The sequence below is a fragment of the Aspergillus sydowii genome (genome assembly GCF_001890705.1).
Source record: "Aspergillus sydowii CBS 593.65 unplaced genomic scaffold ASPSYscaffold_4, whole genome shotgun sequence".
NCBI lineage: Eukaryota > Fungi > Ascomycota > Eurotiomycetes > Eurotiales > Aspergillaceae > Aspergillus > Aspergillus sydowii.
Window position 1 is genome coordinate 5,456 of NW_024467862.1, and position 19,696 is coordinate 25,151.

General features: G+C 37.1%; 5 protein-coding genes across 5 annotated transcripts; 2 read left to right on the top strand and 3 right to left on the bottom strand.

Annotated features, from left to right (window-relative positions):
• Nucleotides 1–6,543: 6,543 nt before the first annotated feature.
• On the bottom strand, nucleotides 6,544–11,020 carry ASPSYDRAFT_43599 (inositol polyphosphate kinase VIP1). Its single transcript, XM_040846694.1, has 3 exons — nucleotides 8,320–11,020; nucleotides 6,895–8,251; nucleotides 6,544–6,832 (listed from the first exon to the last, which is right to left on the bottom strand). The coding sequence occupies exons 1-3, from the start codon at nucleotides 10,709–10,711 to the stop codon at nucleotides 6,757–6,759; spliced, it is 3,825 nt and encodes a 1,274-aa protein (XP_040703093.1). The 5' UTR covers nucleotides 10,712–11,020; the 3' UTR covers nucleotides 6,544–6,756.
• A 736-nt stretch (nucleotides 11,021–11,756) lies between these two features.
• ASPSYDRAFT_43604 (U4/U6-U5 snRNP complex subunit LSM6) lies at nucleotides 11,757–12,793 on the bottom strand. Its single transcript, XM_040846695.1, has 3 exons — nucleotides 12,462–12,793; nucleotides 12,286–12,399; nucleotides 11,757–12,218 (listed from the first exon to the last, which is right to left on the bottom strand). The coding sequence occupies exons 1-3, from the start codon at nucleotides 12,565–12,567 to the stop codon at nucleotides 12,196–12,198; spliced, it is 243 nt and encodes an 80-aa protein (XP_040703094.1). The 5' UTR covers nucleotides 12,568–12,793; the 3' UTR covers nucleotides 11,757–12,195.
• A 365-nt stretch (nucleotides 12,794–13,158) lies between these two features.
• ASPSYDRAFT_56900 (small ubiquitin-related modifier domain-containing protein) lies at nucleotides 13,159–14,343 on the top strand (the record flags this gene model as incomplete). The annotated part of the gene is made up of 1 exon (XM_040849287.1): nucleotides 13,159–14,343. One exon carries the CDS (start codon nucleotides 13,159–13,161, stop codon nucleotides 14,341–14,343), a length of 1,185 nt encoding a protein of 394 aa, XP_040703095.1.
• A 571-nt stretch (nucleotides 14,344–14,914) lies between these two features.
• ASPSYDRAFT_148971 (RNA methylation protein TRM112) lies at nucleotides 14,915–15,422 on the top strand (the record flags this gene model as incomplete). Its single annotated transcript, XM_040841857.1, has 2 exons — nucleotides 14,915–15,100; nucleotides 15,180–15,422. 2 exons carry the CDS (start codon nucleotides 14,915–14,917, stop codon nucleotides 15,420–15,422), a joined length of 429 nt encoding a protein of 142 aa, XP_040703096.1.
• Nucleotides 15,423–15,881: 459 nt separating this feature from the next.
• Nucleotides 15,882–19,592, bottom strand: set1 (histone methyltransferase SET1; the record flags this gene model as incomplete). The annotated part of the gene is made up of 2 exons (XM_040841941.1): nucleotides 15,882–15,985; nucleotides 16,043–19,592. 2 exons carry the CDS (start codon nucleotides 19,590–19,592, stop codon nucleotides 15,882–15,884), a joined length of 3,654 nt encoding a protein of 1,217 aa, XP_040703097.1.
• Nucleotides 19,593–19,696: the final 104 nt, after the last annotated feature.

Consider the following 19,696-nt stretch of genomic DNA (forward strand, 5'->3'; position numbering starts at 1 on the left):
TTGTGGTTATTTAAATAGTTGCAGGTCTCTAAACGCGTGGATATTGGTGGGGGTGTCCGGTTCAGTGAGGTGTCCAGCTCGGTGAGGAATTACGTTAGTTATAGTTTACCTTAAATATACTTACCTAGAGCCTGTATATAGCAGTAAATATTATATATAATATACAGATAAAATTTCTAATAATAATATTTCTATAAATTTTTAATAGGATAACTAGTAATAAGCTTATTGAAACTATAAAAATTAAAAGAATCTAAATACTAAATATTAGCTTAATTATTTAAAATATAGCTAAGAAATAGAGATTTAAAATTCTTATTAATAAATTAGTATACTATTATACGAATCTATAATATAATATTATAAGGATTAATTAAATTCAGGGAAGTACTAATAAGATTTATAAGACTAAAATAGCTATAAAATAAAAAGAAACTAATAAAGAAATAATAAAAATATAAAAAAATACTTATAATAACAGGAAGCAAGCAAGCTAGAAAAAAGGATTAAATAAAAAATATATTTAATAATATTATAAAACTATAATATTACTAAATTTTATATAAATCTACCTATAATAAATACTAGCTATATAATATTATAAATTATACTATTAAAGCTATCTATATCTATTAATAATAATCTACTAACTCTATCTAGAATAGACTTAATTCTATATTTAAAAAGCTAAGTTTAATATTATTAAATTGTTCTCTCTTTATTTTATATTTTAATTACAGGATCTATTAAAGTTAGCTAATTATAAGAATATGATTATTTAGAGAGGAAATAACTATTATATATTATTATATATAGATACCAGGTAAGTATACCTGAGATAAACTATAGCTATCTTATAACTATTATATAATATAGAAATATATATAGTATTACCGGTTCTCTAATAGTAAAATTTATAGCTTCTTTAATATTAAGATAGAAAATAAAGTTTTATTTAAATAAGGATTTTAATAATTCATATAGTAAGTAAATATTAATATTAAATAGTATTTTATAAGATACTTAACTAGTAGTAGTACTAAATAATAAATTAATTATAGAGATAATTTAAGATAGTTAATTAATCTAGTATAGATCTTTAGTATAGGTATAATAAAGTATAATTTTAATAGTTTAAATTATATATTCTAATTAACTATTAGTTTAGGAGTAAAAGGCAGTTAAATAGTATTATTTAATATTTGGAGTAGATATTATACCTTTTTAAAAAAGTAGATATATGTCACGGAATACTGTCGGGACACCCCCGAATTAGTATCAGAGACACTCTGCAAGGGCCTAACTGATATGATCTCATGACTTTTAATTATATAACTTTATTATTACTATATCTACTATTCTAATTATCTTATTATCTTACAAGTCTCTAATAATTAGAAGGAGCAAGGATTAGTTATTAATAATTCTTAGTTCTATATTTTCTATATATTATATTTAATAAATCTCCTAGTCTAATTTAATACTATTCCTATTCTAGTCTAGCCCTGGCTAGTTAGTTATTCTAAAGTAATAGTCTTCTATCCTGCCTGACTTTATTAATTTCTTGCTCTATATAGATTTTACTATTATTAAATAAATTTATNAAGTCCTAACCATAATTATTATATAATAAATAGATTTTATTATAGGCTTATTACTTATAAAATANTAAGAAAAAATATATAATACTATTCTTATAATAATAGACTATTATATTAAGTATATATTTTATCTCTTATATATAAAAAATATCTCTATAGAAGGCCTAGCTATAACCCTAATTAATATATATATATATATATATATATATTAAAGTCTTAAATAATATAGCTAGGAATAAAGATAGTATTTTTATAAATATATTTTAATTAATATTATATTACTATCTTAGTTCTAGTTATAAATTAAGTACTATATACTACTTATAAATAAATAGGTAAACTAAATATTAAAACTAGATATTCAAATACTATATATATATATAAGCTAGAATCAGGATAACTGGTTAAAATAACTACTAATTATATAATTTATCTATAATAGAATAATAAGATAAGATATAAATAAAAGTCTAGTATAATTATTAATAGATTATTAATTATAATTTTAGATTAATATTAAAGGCCTAGATAAAGGGTATAGTATAGAATATACTAGAATAAGTCTAAAATTTTAAAGAAAATTATAACAGGCTAGTCTAGTAGCTAGAGAAATTAATTCAGACTATAAAAGTTTAATATAATAAGAAATATAAGAATATTAAATTTATAGTAGAAGACTTTATAATATTAAATATAAAAAAATTTAATTAAACTAGATTAAACTAAAAACTAAATAATAAATATCTAAGATTCTTTAAAATTATTTATATCTAGAAATATATAAACTTTATAATATATTCTATATTTTATTACTGTATAAATATAATAAAGATTTATAAAGAGTACCTAAGTTAGAATCCTTATTCTTTAATAAAAAATATAATTATAAAATAAAAATATAATTATAAAAAGAAAAGCTCTAATTTCTAACTAAATAATATAAATAAAACTTAGATTATAATATATAAAAATTATTAGACTATATTAAAAATATTATTATACTAGATAAGTATAAAATATACTAGTATCTATTATAGAAATACTAAAGAAGAAGATCTAGAAAGACTATAAACTATATAAATCTATAAATATAAAAAGAAAAAAATTATTATTTTATAAAAAAATTATATATAATTCCTGCAGGAGGCTTTATCTAAAGATTTTCTAAGAATATAAAATTTTTTAAAGAAAATCTTAATTTAAGAATTTTATTAATCTTAAATCATTTACTTTTAAAGAAATATCTATAAGATAATATAAATAAATATTAAAATAGTTAAAACTAGTATACTAAGTATAAAATTATAGATATTAAATAATATTATATAATATATAAATAATTAATATTTATAAATATCCCTAAATAAAAAGTAAGTTCTAGCTAGTAATAAAAAGTACTATATCTTTAATCTTTTTATAAAAATAAAAAGTATAATAATAGATTATATTCCCTAGAGGATTATAGCTATTTCTAATAGTCTTAAATTAAAGAATTATCTTATTAGTAGTAAGATATATATCTTGATAGAAATTATTCTATAATTTTTAAAAAAAATTAATAAGATACTCTAAATTAATATAAAAAATTAATATATTCTACTATAGAACTAGGTACTATAATATCTAGCTATATAGATAATTTACTATTCTAAAAGATATTAAATAAGAGAATAGATCTTATTTTATAAGAGATATAGATAGCAGACTATAGTAAAGATAATAATATAAATAAAAATATTAAGAGAAATAAAAAAATAATTAATAAAAAAATATAGAGTATAAAAATAAGTAAGCTTACTAGCTTAAAAATTAAACTAAATAATAATTCTAGTATAAAAGCTAGAGATAAATTAATACTAATCTTTTAAAAAATAGAAAATAATAAACTAGTCTCTAAAAAAGTAGAGAAAGATAAACTAATCTTTAAAGAAATAATAGAAATAACTAGTTAATAAGTAGTAGTATATATTATATAAATAATTATTATATTTATAGTATATACTATTACTTATTTCTTTTAAGAAGATATCTAAAAATATTATATTAATAAATTTTTAAATATAAAAATAATTATAAGACTAAGCTAATTAGAAAATAATAATAGAAAGATTAAGATCATATAATAATAATAAAATACTAGAAATAATAATAATAATATTAATATATTATATAAAATAAGATAACTACTAAAGATATTAATTGATATAAAAGAATATATAAAATAATATATCTAAACTTAAACTAATTAGATAAATCTCTATAGAGAACTAGATATTTAAAAGTATAAAGTAGGAATATATAATATATAGATAAAACTTTTAGTAATAATATCTCTATAAATTTTTAAATAAGATAACTAGTAATAAGCTTATTTAAATTATAGAAATTAAATGAATTTAAATATTAAATATTAATTTAGTTATTTAAAATATAGTTAAGAAATAGAGATTTAAAGTTCTTACTAATAAATTAATATATTATTATACTAATCTATAATATAGCGCTATAAGACTTAATTAGATCCAGGAAAGTATTAATAAGATTTATAAGACTTAAGTAATTATAAAATAAAAAAATAAATAAATAAAGAAATAATAAAATATAAAGAAATACTTATAATAGTAGAAAGTAAGTAGTCTAGAAAAAGAAGAAAAGGAGAGAAAATAAATAAAAAATAAATAATATTTTAAAATTATAATATTACTAGATCTTATATAAATCTACTTATAATAAATATTAATTATATAATACTATAAACTATATTACTAAAGTTATTTATATTTATTAATAATAATTTACTAACTTTAAATATCTAGAATAGATTTAATTCTATATTTAAAAAGCTAAGTTTAGTATTATTAGATTATTTTCTTAGGATTCTTTAAAATTAATTAATTATAATAATATAATTATTTAGAGAGGAAATAATTATTATATACTATTATATATATAGGTATACCTGAGGTAAACTACAGCTATCTTATAGCTATTATATAATATAAATATATATATATTACTACCGGTCCTCTGATAGAAGAACTAGTGATTAGTTCTATTAAATATAACTATCTATCTTCTAACTGCCTGTATCATGTCTCTATAATCCCTTCAGAACCGCTATATTAGTATTGCAGTCTCAAATAAAGTTAAGGTAGTAATTAATTATTAATCTATTAAGTTTACTGCCTGGAATTTAATAGCTAAATAAGCTTATAAATACTAGATTTAAAGGCTTTATTTAATTTATTTAGGCCTGGATAGATCCTGTAAAATTAATAGAGTTATATTAAGAATCTAATTTTTTTTAGTAAAGTATAGCTCTTTTATTTAAATAGATCTTAAAGAATTTTAAATAAACTAAAATACTTATACTAATCTTTTTCTATCTAGATTTAAATAGTGTGCGTGTAGCTAATAGGGGTGTATATGGAGTAGTTGAGGTATGCGTACAGCACGCCCCTAAATTTAATATAAAAATTAATATATTTTATTATAGAACTAGGTACTATAATATCTAGCTATATAGATAATATATTACTCTAAAAAAATAATAAATAAAAGAATATACTTTGTTATATAAGAGATATAGATAATAGACTATAGTGAAAGATAACAATATAAATAAAAATATTAAGAAAGTTAAGCAGATTAATAATATAAAAAATATATATATAATATAGTGATAGATAAACTTACTAGCTTAAAAATTAAAATAAATAAAGATTCTAGAATAGAAACTAGAAGTAAGCTAGTATTAATTTTTTTAAAAAATAAAAAAATAATAAACTAATCTTTACAAAGATAATAAAAATAACTAATCAATAGATAATAATATAAGCTACATAAATAATAGCTATATTAATAATATAAATAATAATAATTTTTTAGAAAGATATTTAAAAACATTATATTAATAAGTTTTTTTGAATATAAAAATTAATTATAAAGCCAAGTTAATTAAAAATAGTAATAAAAAAACAAGGATTATAAAATAATAATAAAATATTAAGAATATATAATATATAAATAAAACTCTTAATAATAATATTAATATGTTATATAAAATAAAATAACTACTAAAGATATTAATTAATATAAAAAGATATGTAAAATAATATATTTAAAACTTCATCTAATTAGATAAATCCATATAGAGAACTAAATTTTTAAAAACACAGAGTAAAAGTACATGGTATATGAATAGAACTTTTAATAATAATAATAATATCTTCATAAATTTTCAAATAAAATAACTAGTAATAAGTTTATTTAAATTATAAAGATTAGAAGAATCTAAATATAAAATACTAATCTAATTATTTAAGATATCATTAAGAAATAAAATATAAAGTTCTTAAAAATAGATTAATATATAGCTATATAAGTCTATAATATTATATTATGAGACTTAACTTAATCTAGAAAAGTAGTAATAAGATTTATAGAATTTAAATAATTATTAAAGTAAAATAAATTAATAATTAAATAATAAAAATATAAGAAAATACTTAAATAAATAGTAAATAAATAAATTAAAGAGAAGAAGAAAAGAGAAAATAAATACCAAATAAATAATATTTTAATATTATAGTATTAATAAATCTTATATAAATCTACTTATAGTAAATACTAGCTATATAATATTATAAATTATACTATTAAAACTATCTATAACTACTAGATAATATTATACTAATTTTAAATGCCTAGAATAGACTTAATTCTATATCTTTTTTCTTATTCTGTATTTTAACTATAGAGTCTATTAAAATTAATCAATCGGAAGAATATAATTATTTAGGGAGAAGAAATAATTATTATATATTATTATATATTATTATATATAAATATTAAATATATATACCTGAGATAAACTATAGCTATCTTATAGCTATTATATAATATAAAAATATATATTATACTACTGGCTCTTTACCAGGAGAACCAGTAATTAGTTTTATATAATATATAATCTATCTTTTATTAACAGTAGATATATCACATCTCTATAATCCTTCCAGAGCTACTATATTAGTATTGTGGGCTCACAACTGAACTTAGGATGTTATCACAAATATCTTTAGTTTAAAATAGAACATAAACAATAGATATTCATAATAGTAACTACTGAACTACCCTGGTAAAACATAACATGTTACTGTGTCTCTTGGGACCTTGAAACATGCTTATCACTCAAATTCACAGCTGTAAATGTTGTTGGAAGTTTAACCCTAGTATAAAATATCAGTGTCAAGACACGACAGATCTATATAGCTCCAAGGTTTCAACTCACGTGTCAAATTTGGCTTTCAATGTCTCTATAACCTCCTTCCAATCTTGATGAGCAGTAAGACTGCGTCGTGGCGCACAGCCGATTGCATGCCTAGAGTCAAGGTGCACATCCAAAGGGTCAAAAGCATGACAACCCGGGCTGATAGAGATCCGAATAGAGTAAGAACTGGTTGACGATTCGCTATCCCTGGCCTCGTAGAGCTCGAAGCAGATCTGGGATAGGTAATCCAACTCCGGGATAGCAGAGCGTGCTATCTTTGTTTGAACCCCCCCTTCAAGTATACAGTTCAGAAGAGTATATATATGTGATTCCTTTGTGAAATAAAACACAGACTTTGCATCTGAAGAAGCTTGAACTTCCTCCAAGTCCCTCACTATCTCCTGAAGAAGTGGCAAGGATGTCAATAAGCCAATCTCCAGCTTTTCTGTGTCCGTGATACCATACTCCTGGGGGGTCACATAATCGAAAAGGATCTTGGCCAGCTTGTATAGCTCCCTCAACTTGGAAAGCCTAGAATCTAGCTTAATTTTCGATGAATTCGAGCTCGGGTATAGCTTGAAATAATGATCGTAGGAGTCATCGAGGACCCGCAAGTGAGGTATGGACGACTCAAACGCATGCATTCGTCTCCTCAGACCAAGCCGATGAGCAAGTGTCTGACCCTCAGAGTGTTGCTCATCGACCCGCTGGTGGCTCAAACCATCCTGAGCACTATTGATTCTCGATTCTGCCGGGGTATCCTTTCGTGAAGCTCTCTTCCAGCCCACGTCTGCCGCTTCCTCCTCACTGTCCTCGGCCTCTGGAGGTGTGAAAACCCATTCGAGAAATTGTCGATTATGGAGTGCATCAAATTTCATACTGTCATATAGCTCGGAAAGTTTGCTGGGGTCAACCTTTTCCGTATCACAGAACTCGGCGAAAAGTTTCTCCCATCTCTCTTTGAAGAGCATGGGATCCTCGCCGGTGCACCACCGCCCTTGGATAGAATACAAGGAAGGATTTTCAGGTTGTAGAGCTGCAGTCCGAGATGAAGTCAATCCGTCGACACTCTCCGTTGCGCTTGGAGTGGACGCAGATGCGTTATCCAGTTTCTGAAAATTATGCCTCATTATATCCCGATGGAACTTCATCAATTCGACAACTGTCGCCAAAACTACAGACGGCTCAGGAATATTCTCCTTGGGCCATGTAAATTGCGAAGGCGCGGATCCTTCTCGTAGAAGCAATTTTAGCTTTTTCTTTACCTTGTCCATTAGATCTTTCGCCGCATTGGAGTCGTCAAGCAGATCTTTCCTGACTTGAATGAAGCCTTCAGGTATTTCCTTCTGATCAAGGAATGAGCAAGCCCATATTTGAGCTTTGTAATTCCAGTCAGCAATGACATATTCGAGCAAATCAACTCCCAGGTATCATGTATTGACTTACAACTAGTACTCACTCTCCGCTCGGAGCTGGTGAAAATCTGAACATTGTTCAGTGCTTCCTTATTCATCAGTTTCAGATCATCGCGCATGTTGAGGCCAAGATCCTGGGATTGATATCGGGCAGCGTGGGTTGGCTCCCCTCCCCACTTAATAACAAGCTGAAGCTTATCCAGTATAAGGTCGTTTTCAACGGCGGAAAACCTCGAAAATGTTGCACCAGATATTGAATCACTTCGTGTTTGTGGCCTATCCGCGCTCTCGCCTCCTTGAGAGGCGTCATTCGGAATAGGGGAGGCGGGTTCTTTATCGACCGCCTCACAGTGTGTTGGTGGCCGGCCCGGTGCTTCTTCAGGCTTCCGCCTCCTGAACATGGGTTTTATTTGTACTTTGGTTCCCGGCCAGCCGCCTTTCTTTTCCAGGGATGTACGGAGCAATTTCAGCTTGTCTGCATCCTCGAGCCCTTGTTCCATGGCGATATTAACTGCCTCGGATACACTGCGTAGCGCGGGCTCGCCTTTAATCACAACTTCTTCCTGGTGACCTTTCAACAGGTCGATGAATGGTTGACTGTGGAATGTGAATTTAAACTTCTGCTTTGGCGTTCGATCGGCGTGCCTTATAACCGCCACCATGCCTTTCAACTTCCATGAATGTTTGGAAGCAGGAGGAGGGGGGTTTCCGTCACTTGAATTATGCATTGTGGAAGAGGCTTGATTCATAGTCTGACAGGTATACTGACCAGGCGACGCCGATTTCTCGCTTGAATCCGCGTTTAGAAGACCATTACTGTAGTCCAGACCCTCATTATTTGACGTGGCAAGGCTCGATAACAACGATTCTGACGACCCGATTTCTGCAATCTTTTGGTGAGGTTGACTCCCGTTGGATTTCGATGAGCTCGGTGATTTCAACAAAGTTTTCAGCGCCTGTCGATGTGACACCGAGTGTCTCCATGGGTGGTTGTTCGGGTCTGAGGAGGATACTTCAGTGGCATCCACAACGCCCTCACGCCTGCGCTTCTCGCCGATAAAAGTGCCCCGCAGAATACTGGCACACCTGTCGTAGTAATCGTTGTTATCTTTGACAAAGCTCCAACCATTGACATCAATCACATAGCTTCTCTCGCCAACTCGAAGCATGTCGAACCCACATATTCTTTGCCCGAAACCATACGATATTTTGGATGCTATCGATGCTTCTTCCTTGCTCAATTTTGTTATATATCTGAGCTCCTTGCCATGGGTGTTGCGGCGGACTAAACCGTCAACAACTGGTGACTTTCGGGTTTCAGCATGACAGAAGTCCGGCCCAACTGTGTAGGCCTTGACGTCCTCCGCGTTATCCACTCTCAGAAACTGTTCGTATATATAGCTCGAACCTTCCTCTGTGACCGACCGGGGAACTGAGAGGTTAGGATCGTATTCAGAGCTCTTGTTCCCAACTTTTCGAAAGAGTCGCCTTCCGCCGCCCCCGTACTGCTGGTCATTCGGGAAGTATATATGTATATTGTGATCTTCGCCGCTTACCGGCTTTTCGACAAATGGCTTTTTAAAGTGCTTGCCATCAACGACTAGAGAATCGCCATCTTCAGACAAATCGACGTTCTTCGTTTTGGCTGCTCCCCCCCCTGTGCCGTCAGCGGCGCCATCCAGCTTGACACCGGTCAGCTTGTAGACATGCTGCGCAAGTTCTGCAGTCTCTAAAGTGGGCCCGCCATCTCGGTTGACCTCTATTCTTTTTGGTGTAGGAACATTCATGTGGTCTAGAATGCGCAGACACAGTCGTCGGTCCCATAGAATCCTTTGCATAGGTAAATCATTGACACAAAATGGCTTTCTCAAACTCGCGTAGGCAATGGCCTTATCTAATGGAAAGCCATCCGAGAAGAAAGCTATGAGATAGTCGCATACCGGCCAATTCTCCACGGCCTCATCGAGTATCACCTTGTCACCGAAGACAATAACCTCAAAGTCGCCCTTGGATTGTAGACGAGTGAGAATGTTTTGGCTGGGTTTGCTTCGAGCCTTCACATCCAATGCGCAGACGCCGATTGTACCTAAATGCGCAGGCGGCAATTCCGCATCGTTTATCGAGCTTGCTGCAGTGCTTCCACTTAGTCTCCTCGGCGCACGGCTTGACGACCGCGTGGATGAACGGGTCCCTCGGCCTTGGGGTTGTACTCCGGGGCCATTCTCGGGCTTGCATGCCTTCGATTGTGAGGTTTGGGTACTGCGCGTATTACCCTTTGACGTACTCGATGCCGATGATTCGCAGGTCAAATCGGACGACGGGTTTTCCTCATCAGCGCCGGAATTAGACGCTAGTGCTGTAGGTTTGAGGGATGACCCAGAGCTACCAGAAGTATCGCCGGCATTGTTGCTGGTGTAATCCATTTGGAATGTTTGTTTGATATAGAGATGGGTGAAAAAAAAAAGTCACAAAATTGAAGGACTATTCCGGTTGACTGGGACGAGACTTGAACTCAAACTGACAGCGTACAGGGTTTGTAGAGCATTGGCAAGCCTTCAAGGATGGTCGCTCGCTAACCAGCTCACTTTTTGTTCCTGCTTTGTCTCCTCCGTAAGAGAGAACTTTCAATTCGGCATTAAAGGCTGGGGGCGGGGTTTAGCGGACCTACGGATGGTGAGAAGAAGCGACACAAATCACCATCAGTCTTCTTAAATACCCAATTCACGCTCTGCTGGCATGCACTCGGTTTGCGAATACCTAGATGGCTGCGATTTCCCCGAATCCGCAAGGGCTCGCGTTGGCTCTGGTGAAAGGTTAAACGGGATGAAAGACGTAGCAGTAGGTGTAGGGTACCTATGCCACACAGCTGCATTTATTATTCTGGGACCAAGCTGGAGGTGAAAGACTTTGCCTATTCTTTCCCGAGACCCTGCCTTATTGGGACTGCCATGGTAATCTAAGACGGCAATTGCCACAATGGTTCCACCCATGGTATGCCAATTGAGGGCGGTCTTTCCGGCACCGACTGAATTGTGTTTTCAGAATATGGCCCAATTCAACCTTTGACACCCGATATGGTGGATGGTGGTGTTGGGCGATTGAAAAGAAAACTTAATTTGCTTTCAAATGATGGCGGTGGCTTATTGATAGTTGCTTGAAACTGGTATATTCCGCGGCACTTCGGAGGGCCTAACAATGCTAGCATAGCAAGTGGTCGCTTTGGTTAATCCAACGACGACGCAATAATTGATACCCTCTCACTTGCCCGCATTAAATAAAACTGCCATAGCAGTGGAATGGGCTGGCTCTATTTTACGTCCAAGCATACACAACCCGAATCTGGGCTTGATGTCGAAGGAGGTATCAGTGTTAAGCTGAAGCCCATTATACCGCAGAGAGCTTGACATACTATACAGTACGAATTACTACTCAAAGTAGTATTATTAGTAGATCATACCAGTAACGGCTAGCCAGGCTACACGCATCAAGTGTAAGCACCAATGATACATACTTACAATGTCCTAACTATATAGCCGTGGCTGAAAAAAAAATTACTTACGCTGTACCAACCGATACAGGCTCCAGGGAGTCCGTGAGGACAAATTTATTGTTAGAAGGGTATTTTTATTATTTCGTCCACACATGTAGTTGTCCCTGAAGTTTAAATGCTTAAACTCAAGCTCGCTTGAATTTAATGCCGATAAAGATCCTCATAACACCTCCTGCACATGTATCATGTTTGCCCATTTTTCAATAGGCTACTTTGCTTTTGTTCATATTCCATGACCACTCCCCAAACCTTCTGGCCACCCTAATAAGTTGCGGTTGACAACAAATGCAAGATTCAGCTAGACGGTAGTGATGTGATTTTTCTGGGTTCAATTTTCTGCGCACTAAGGCTTGCGGTTCAGTTTGCAGCGATATATAACACTGTTAACCCCGCATAGTAACTAAGTTAGTTCGTATTTTGACTCAGCCGATGAAAGGGAATGTATACCGTTATTCCCACGGATAAAGGCGTCTCCGTAGCTGCGTGACAACTGCCCACTAACATATTCTTGGGACTTCTCCAGAGCAATATTCATGTAGCCATCTACTGACTGGAGTTCACCTGAATCTTCAAGTCAGCGGATACTCGGGTTTCTGCTAGCATTGAAACAGGAAGTAAGACACCTTTGTACACCACACCCGAATTCAGCTTGACTGTTACAGGTGCGCCAATTATCTCACCCAGGAAGGCGGAAGGGTCCTTCCCTTCGGACGATGCACCATTTTCCATCCTTCGACCACCTTTACTTTCTTTCCCTTGGGAAATAAGAAGACGCAGGGGGGTTTTCTTCAATCAGCGCTGGGATTTCGGCTATTTGCAGGTTGTTGACGTTGAACGGGAAACTTCGACAAAGCGGGCACGTGTTACATCATCACCTGCGGGACAACACCCGCGATTGTGTACTAGTGTAGGTACAGATACACCATGCAACAAATACCGTCCTTACTAAGTAAGGGTGCCCTTTTTAGTCAAGCGGTAAGTTGGAAGTAATATTGCACACAGCAAACATCTCCGCAGGTCGTTGGCGCCGGTTTTTGATGAGATTCCTCTTTACTTTCCTTTACTCAGGCCCAAACAAACATGACCAATATCTTTATGCGGTTATAGTCACAATTACGTCTTCGGGTTAATTTACGAAATTCCGCGTACAATTTGAGGTTTTCTGCAGCACTCGACAGGTCGCATACCAATTTGCTTCCACCGAGGGTTTACCTTCAGCGTTTGCCAAGAGAGATAATCCAAATTTTATACATCCTCTGTTGATTAAGTTTGAGATTCGACAACATATATTACGCGCCTGTGTGGTTCCAATATCAACGCATGCCTTCGTACTTCAATAAGCCATCATGGGCAAGTCGAGGAGACGAAAACGGAGACTCGGAGTTTTACCGTCGTGCTGGTCAAACTTATGAAGATATCGTTGCCACCAAAAGAAACGCACGGGAAAGACGGGAAAGCTCCCCCCGGAGCAATACACACAAACGGCGACGTCTTGCAAGTTCTCCAAATGATGGGGATATCGTAAGACCTAATTGTGAACACGCGACAGCTGAAGGAAATGCTCTACTGAGAAATTCGTCTCCGCCACAGAATGACTCTCAGCACAATACAAGAAGTGTCAAAACTGCGGCACACAAACCTCTGGTTTCCAATGATTCAACAATCACGGACACGAAAGGTTCCATATCCCCAAGACCCCAGAACTCACCGGAGACCAATTTACCAGACTTGCGAGCCGAACTCACATCCACGCGTTCGGATATTACCGACGATGGGAATTTGGATACGCACCCAAAAAACTGTTTGGTTGACACAGCGGTACCGACAGACACAGACACATCGTGTGATGCTCGGAGTACTGCTTATGACAACACAGTGGTACAGATTTTCATTACTTCAAAGATCCCCAAGACGAAATCTCTCATAATTCATCGAAAAATGTCACAATCTCTAAAAGGAGTACGCCTTGCATGGTGTGCGCATCAAAATTTACCGCGAGAGCTTCACTCAACTGTCTTTTTGGCATGGAAAGGGAGAAGGCTCTTTGATGTCACAACCTGTAGAAGTTTGAATATCGGGGTTCACAATGCCTTCACCAAAGAGCTACCGCCGTTTGAGAACTGCTTCAGTGATGTAGATGACTGTCGAATCCACATGGAAGCTGTTACTGAACAAACGTTCGCGGGCAGGTCTCGGCCGTCCCCGATCATAGCCAGGTTTGATACAACGCCCTCTGCACCCACGGAACCTCGAGGCACGGATAAGTATATTCAAAGTGAGATCATACTCAAGTGCCCAGAATTTGATGAATTCAAGACTCGTATTTCATTGGCGACACACGTCTCTCAGGTCGTTGAAGCCTTCCGTGAAGCCCGAAGTATACCCACTGAGCTGACAATATACCTTACATTTGACGGTGATCGCCTGGACCCCCAGTGTTGCCTGGCAGACTATGACATTGCCGATGGGGATTTGTTGGATGTTCTGGTAAAGAAGGAAATGTGACGTACCACGAAAGCAGACTGGGAGTTCTTGACTGGTGCTGGCTACTTTACCGAGATTACTACGAGACTATGAGTCTGTTAGTAACAATAATGGGTGATTGATAGCCCAACATATGCGGGACATATCTATGCATTCGTGTACCATTTTGCACAAGTATCGCATGCTAATGCCTGATAAGAATTGAAATATAACAGCGTACTTGTTTTCCAGCCGAAGCTACAGGTTGATGGTGAAGGCATGGCTTCTCGGTGCTGTAAGTAGCTATTATGGCCCAGACCAAGTGTTCATCAGTATATGCTAGGATATTTTGCTAGTGCGAAAAGTTAATTATTGAACTAGATATTCCTAAGTTACATATAGACTTTGTTTCGTAGTACATTCCCACGTTGCAGTTCGAAACCTTAATAAACAAAATGGGGTATTGATAAGGGACGGGGGTAGATAGATAAGGGATCGAGGCTGCAGATCCTCAGCGGGGCGGAATGAATTTTTTGAATTTGAAACAAACAGCATTGACAAGAGCTTATTCTCACACCTCACTTCTGCATATAATCCCACAAACTAGGGTAATATGAAGTTACTCACTGTTAATTTCCTAACATGTGCTGTTAAGGCCTGTAAGGGGTCTCCTTCAGCATTTCCCCTCCATTTTCGCGATGTCGAACTCGAACTTCAGGACGTTGATTTCCAGCCGGACTTTATACGCAATATTATTCCCCGAGTTGATTGGGAGGCGCTGCATAAAATGGCAAATGAAGTACGTAGCATGGCACGCCTCAGATTCCACCCAGGTAGAACTGCGTGTTACTGAAAGCTGACCGGCTTATTTCAATAAGCTCAATTTCCCCAATGTCCCCGAAACCAAGCCAGAGGGCGAAGTGCTTGAAAGCGAACAGCTCCTAAGGGATCTTCACCGGTTCCTACTAGAGACACAGGTTGCAGAGGGCAAGCTTACGTGCGGAAACTGTGGTCATGAATATATCATCAAAGAGGGAATTGCAAATTTTCTCCTTCCCAGCCACCTCGGTTCGAGTCCTTGTCCCGCTCCCCTTCCCCTCGTTAGTCGCGACGCCCGCTAATGCTTTTTACAACCAATATCAGTATGATGTACTGCACCAACTCTCCGAAGCCTCGCAGGCGACATTCGACAAGAGATGTGAGCTGCGAGCTTTTATGTTCATGGTTGTTGAATCGTTTAGCCCTTCTACTATGCGCGTGGGGTCTATCCGAATCCTTGATTATCTCTTATATGGGATATGAGCGCGGGTGATTTCCTATAATACACAGTCGTTGCAAGTTGTACAGTAACCCCTGTCACACATATCATCTCCGAACCCAGCAAATTGGGGATTGATTTCGGCCAACAGATGCAAACGCCAGGACGCCCCAAATCAACATGCACTCACTTAACATTCCCCGGGTCCGTTTGGTCGTGAAACAAGCACAATAAGGCTCAAAAATGTCATTGCAGGAAACCGGCAATAATGTTAAGAACATAGTGGGTTTCATGCTTGGTGTTTCTTGGGATATACAGAATTTCAATTTAGAAATCCTTTACATCCAGCCGAACCGCAAAGACAAGGAATTCTATCATCACTATCCCATTCCCTTTCGAACTTGTAGTCGTAAGTCAACTCTTCGTCTGCAACCAAGTTAGTTTCCCATGTCGCACGTTAAGGACCTGCATCGGATGACTCACCTCTTTCAATATCCCTTAACGCGTAAATAACAATTCGCTTGCTCCCATCGACCTTGATTATTTTGGCTGTGCAGTTGGGCGTACAGCTATGGTTAATAAACCTAGCGATACCGCCTCTTTTTGTGGCATCAATGACGGTGTTTTCATCGATGCGGAAGAGGTAGCTACTGCCAATGCCGCTTTTCAAATAACGCCGTTCCCTCATATCAGCGACCTGTTGCCGTACTTTCTCTCCTACGTATTCGATAATCATCTCATTCGCAGAGATATTGACTTCAGCATAAAGACCCCAATTATGAATAGCTGACCGTGCGAAACGCACAGGTTTCTTTCGCTTTTTCAATTGGTTAAATCGAAGGACATCACTGTCGCCGCTTTGCGCTGGAAGGGCTTGCTTTTGAGCATTAATATCCGCGATAAGCCTGCGGTTGTTGACCCTCGTGGATCGGGAGGTTGATTTGGAGATTGTTTTTGCTGCTGCAATCCGAGCTGCCTCAGCAGCAGCATTTTGAGGATCATCCTTGGCATTCGCCTCGCGCTCTTCACGGGCTTTTTGGACCTTGATACGATGAGGAAGATACTTGGATTTTTCTGATTCAAGGATTCTCTTTCGCCCTTCCGTCCGAGCGGCTCCTGTGGTATTGGGAACGTAGTAGCCATTGATCTCAGCAGGTTGGCGCGTAGGCCCAACATCGCCGGGGTGATTAAGAGATTTTATTTCCTTTTGCCTCCAGGCCCAAGCTGGTAAGTTACCAACGATAGATCTCGACTGCCCTTTTAGAACGTTGCGAAGGAATTGGAGATCCTCTTCATCTTTTATTAAGTTTTGCCAACCATCGAGATCCAGGATAATTGAACTGTCATCGTAGACAATCGGTCGAGGTTCGTCATGGGATACTCTCCAATCGACTTCCAACTTGACTCCTCCGTGGTGTCCGGTCTCATCGACCAAATTCCCAGTGGGTGAATGCGCCAAGTCGTAATCTGAAGTATCGATGCCGTATTCTCCCGGGCGCAAGAGACCATTGTCTTTACTCAATTCTCCCAACACAGCTTTATCATCTGTCTCATTTGAACCGGGGATCTTGTCGGCGATAATGCCATTCTTAATGGTTTCCAATGGCATGGATATGTCACCTCCCTGCGCATCTTCACCCACGTCAGCGAAGTTGCCATCTTCCTTCTGTTTTTTCCGTTGGTCAAGACTTTCATCCGCTCTTTTCCTTTTACGGGACGGCGAGTACTCCTGAAATCCAGCTTCCGAGTCTCCGGCTCCGTGATGTTGTGAGCCTTCATCGGGATTTTCTGCTGTGTGGTTTAACGTTCCGTTTGCCTCTTCATCAGCATCATCCGATTCAGTGCCCGAACTCATTCGACTTGGAGGCCGACTGTCTGGATCATCGGTATCTCTGGAAAGTGGCGTATGCTGTTCATCATCCGAATCTTCCGCATCATGTAGCTGTTGCAGCCTATGATAGAGAGGTCGGACGTCTTTCCTCCGCAGAGGTTGCTTTCGTCTCTCGTCTAAGAAAGCGGCATCTGTTCGGTCAAGGTGCTGTGATTTCCGGATTCGGGGAAGGGAGAGGATATTTAGACCAGTTGCGCCGAATGGCTGTCGGTTAGTGGATAGTTTGGAATGAGGGTCCGGTGTACTATCTCGGCTGTCAAAGTCAAGACGAAATATCGGTCGCTTAATTCCTTCGGGGTCAGCTATTCCTAGTTGTTTCCTTCTCAAGGCGTGTCTTTCTGGGTCGAGATAGTCGTATAAGGCCGGGCCCGCAATGCGGGACTTGACGTCCTCGAGTAGCTTGTCCCTTAAATCCTTCATGATAATGTTTAGTACTTCAGTACACGGGTCGAAGTTCAGGGCTCGCTGCTTCTTTTCTTCCTCGATGTCTAATTCTCTCTCCCTCCTTAATCTCTCGGTCTCCGCTTGTTTTCGCTGCTCTTGCTTGAGTCGCTCGGGGCTGGGGCTGCGTTCATAGTGCGGATTGCCGTAAGGCTGGCTTTCCATGTTCATGATATACGTGAATAATGGTTTCATATGGCAGAACTTGTAACAACGTTCCGTTTCCGCTTCACCACGTCGAGAATGCTCAAATAGGATATAGTACCCAGTTTTGTCGCACCGAATATCCTTCCAACCAAACACTTTGAGCCGCTTTTTCAAGTGCGGCAGAGTCGAGCTTAGAACAGGCACATAGCAATGTGCGATGAATATATAGGGATCACGCTTTATTTGGTTCAATATAGGAGTTTCTTCGATCAATGATGGCATTGCCGGCTTCAAAAAGGTGGCCCTTGGACCCTCAGGAATCGCAGCCGAGGGTCGAATGGAAGATTTCCCGGAAGGACCCTTCGGGGCCGTTGGAGGAGGTTCGTTCGTGTTCACATGTTCCTCGACTTTGGGCTCATCCGCGACTGGTGGATCGATTCTTGAACCTATTCTCTGGGCCTCAATCGCCCTCAATGTTAGTTTTCTGGAAATTTGACCATCGCGGTCCAATTCAACTCTTATGCGATTGTTGCCAATTCGCTGTCCCTTCTTGCAGTCGTAATATGCGCGTTTCGCTGCGACCGGCGCGGATACCGGCCCGCTTCCATGGAAAGCAGCGCTGTCCTTATATTTAACGGAACATATCCCAAGAAACCTGCCTGTTATGGGGTCTGTGCGGTTATCGATTTCTAAGATATCGCCAAAGCTTGAGAACAGGGCATTGATTGGCGCGAGAGTCGTCAACGGATCAAAACCGGTAATGACGATTTGTATAGGAGGTCCAGGTCCTACTGTACTTGCCGGATCGTAAGGCCAGTGCTTCAGCAAGTATGGAGCTGGTCGGTACTTTGTCTTCTGCCTGCATCCAGCACCGCGCGTATAGTTTTGTATAGTCAAACGAGGGTCCGGCAAAATTGTATCCTGTTCTCCTGTGACAATATCCACATAACAAGGCTTCCTCCGTTTATCCTTAGAAGACGGAGCTTTATCGGGGTCATGTACCAGCTTCCAGCCCCTGACTATATCAACGCGATGGGCTTGTGACTGTGGCGTGGGTGTTGGCGGCGTATGAAGCGGAGTCATTGTGTTCTTTGCATCTGCGGTCCTGGGTTCTCTGAAGAAGTCACCCACAGACTCGTTGGGTACTTTTGCTTGCGGTGGGCTTGGCTTGTTATGCGGTGACAACTCTGCGTTTGTCAACGGCGTAAGGGTGTCCAGATGGGCTTCATTTGAAGATCCTGTTCCGGGCCCGAGAGGGTTGTTGACTGGGGTATTCGCCTCGCCAGGACTCGTCAAAACGTCACCCGTGGCCTCCTTACGCAATTTCTTCAGGTCTGTTTGAGACCCTGGTGTTGAATCCAGACGGACATCTCTGCTGATTGCTTCTTCAATTACCTTGGTTCCGGGCGAAATTATGTGTTCTTCGTCGGCATGCTCTCTGTTGAAATTGGATTTTGACCGTTGTCGCTCTCTGGTGGCTTTGAATCGTTTTTGTTGGATAACTGACGGAGCAGTGGGAAAAAAGTCTGCGAAGCCTGCGGAATAACGTGACATAATGAGATATGGCTACAAGCCAAAACTAGAAGCACTGCCGCCAGCTGGCAGCATCCTCAATAACTCCTATCAGCAATGCGTGGATGGTAGACTGAGAGCCACTC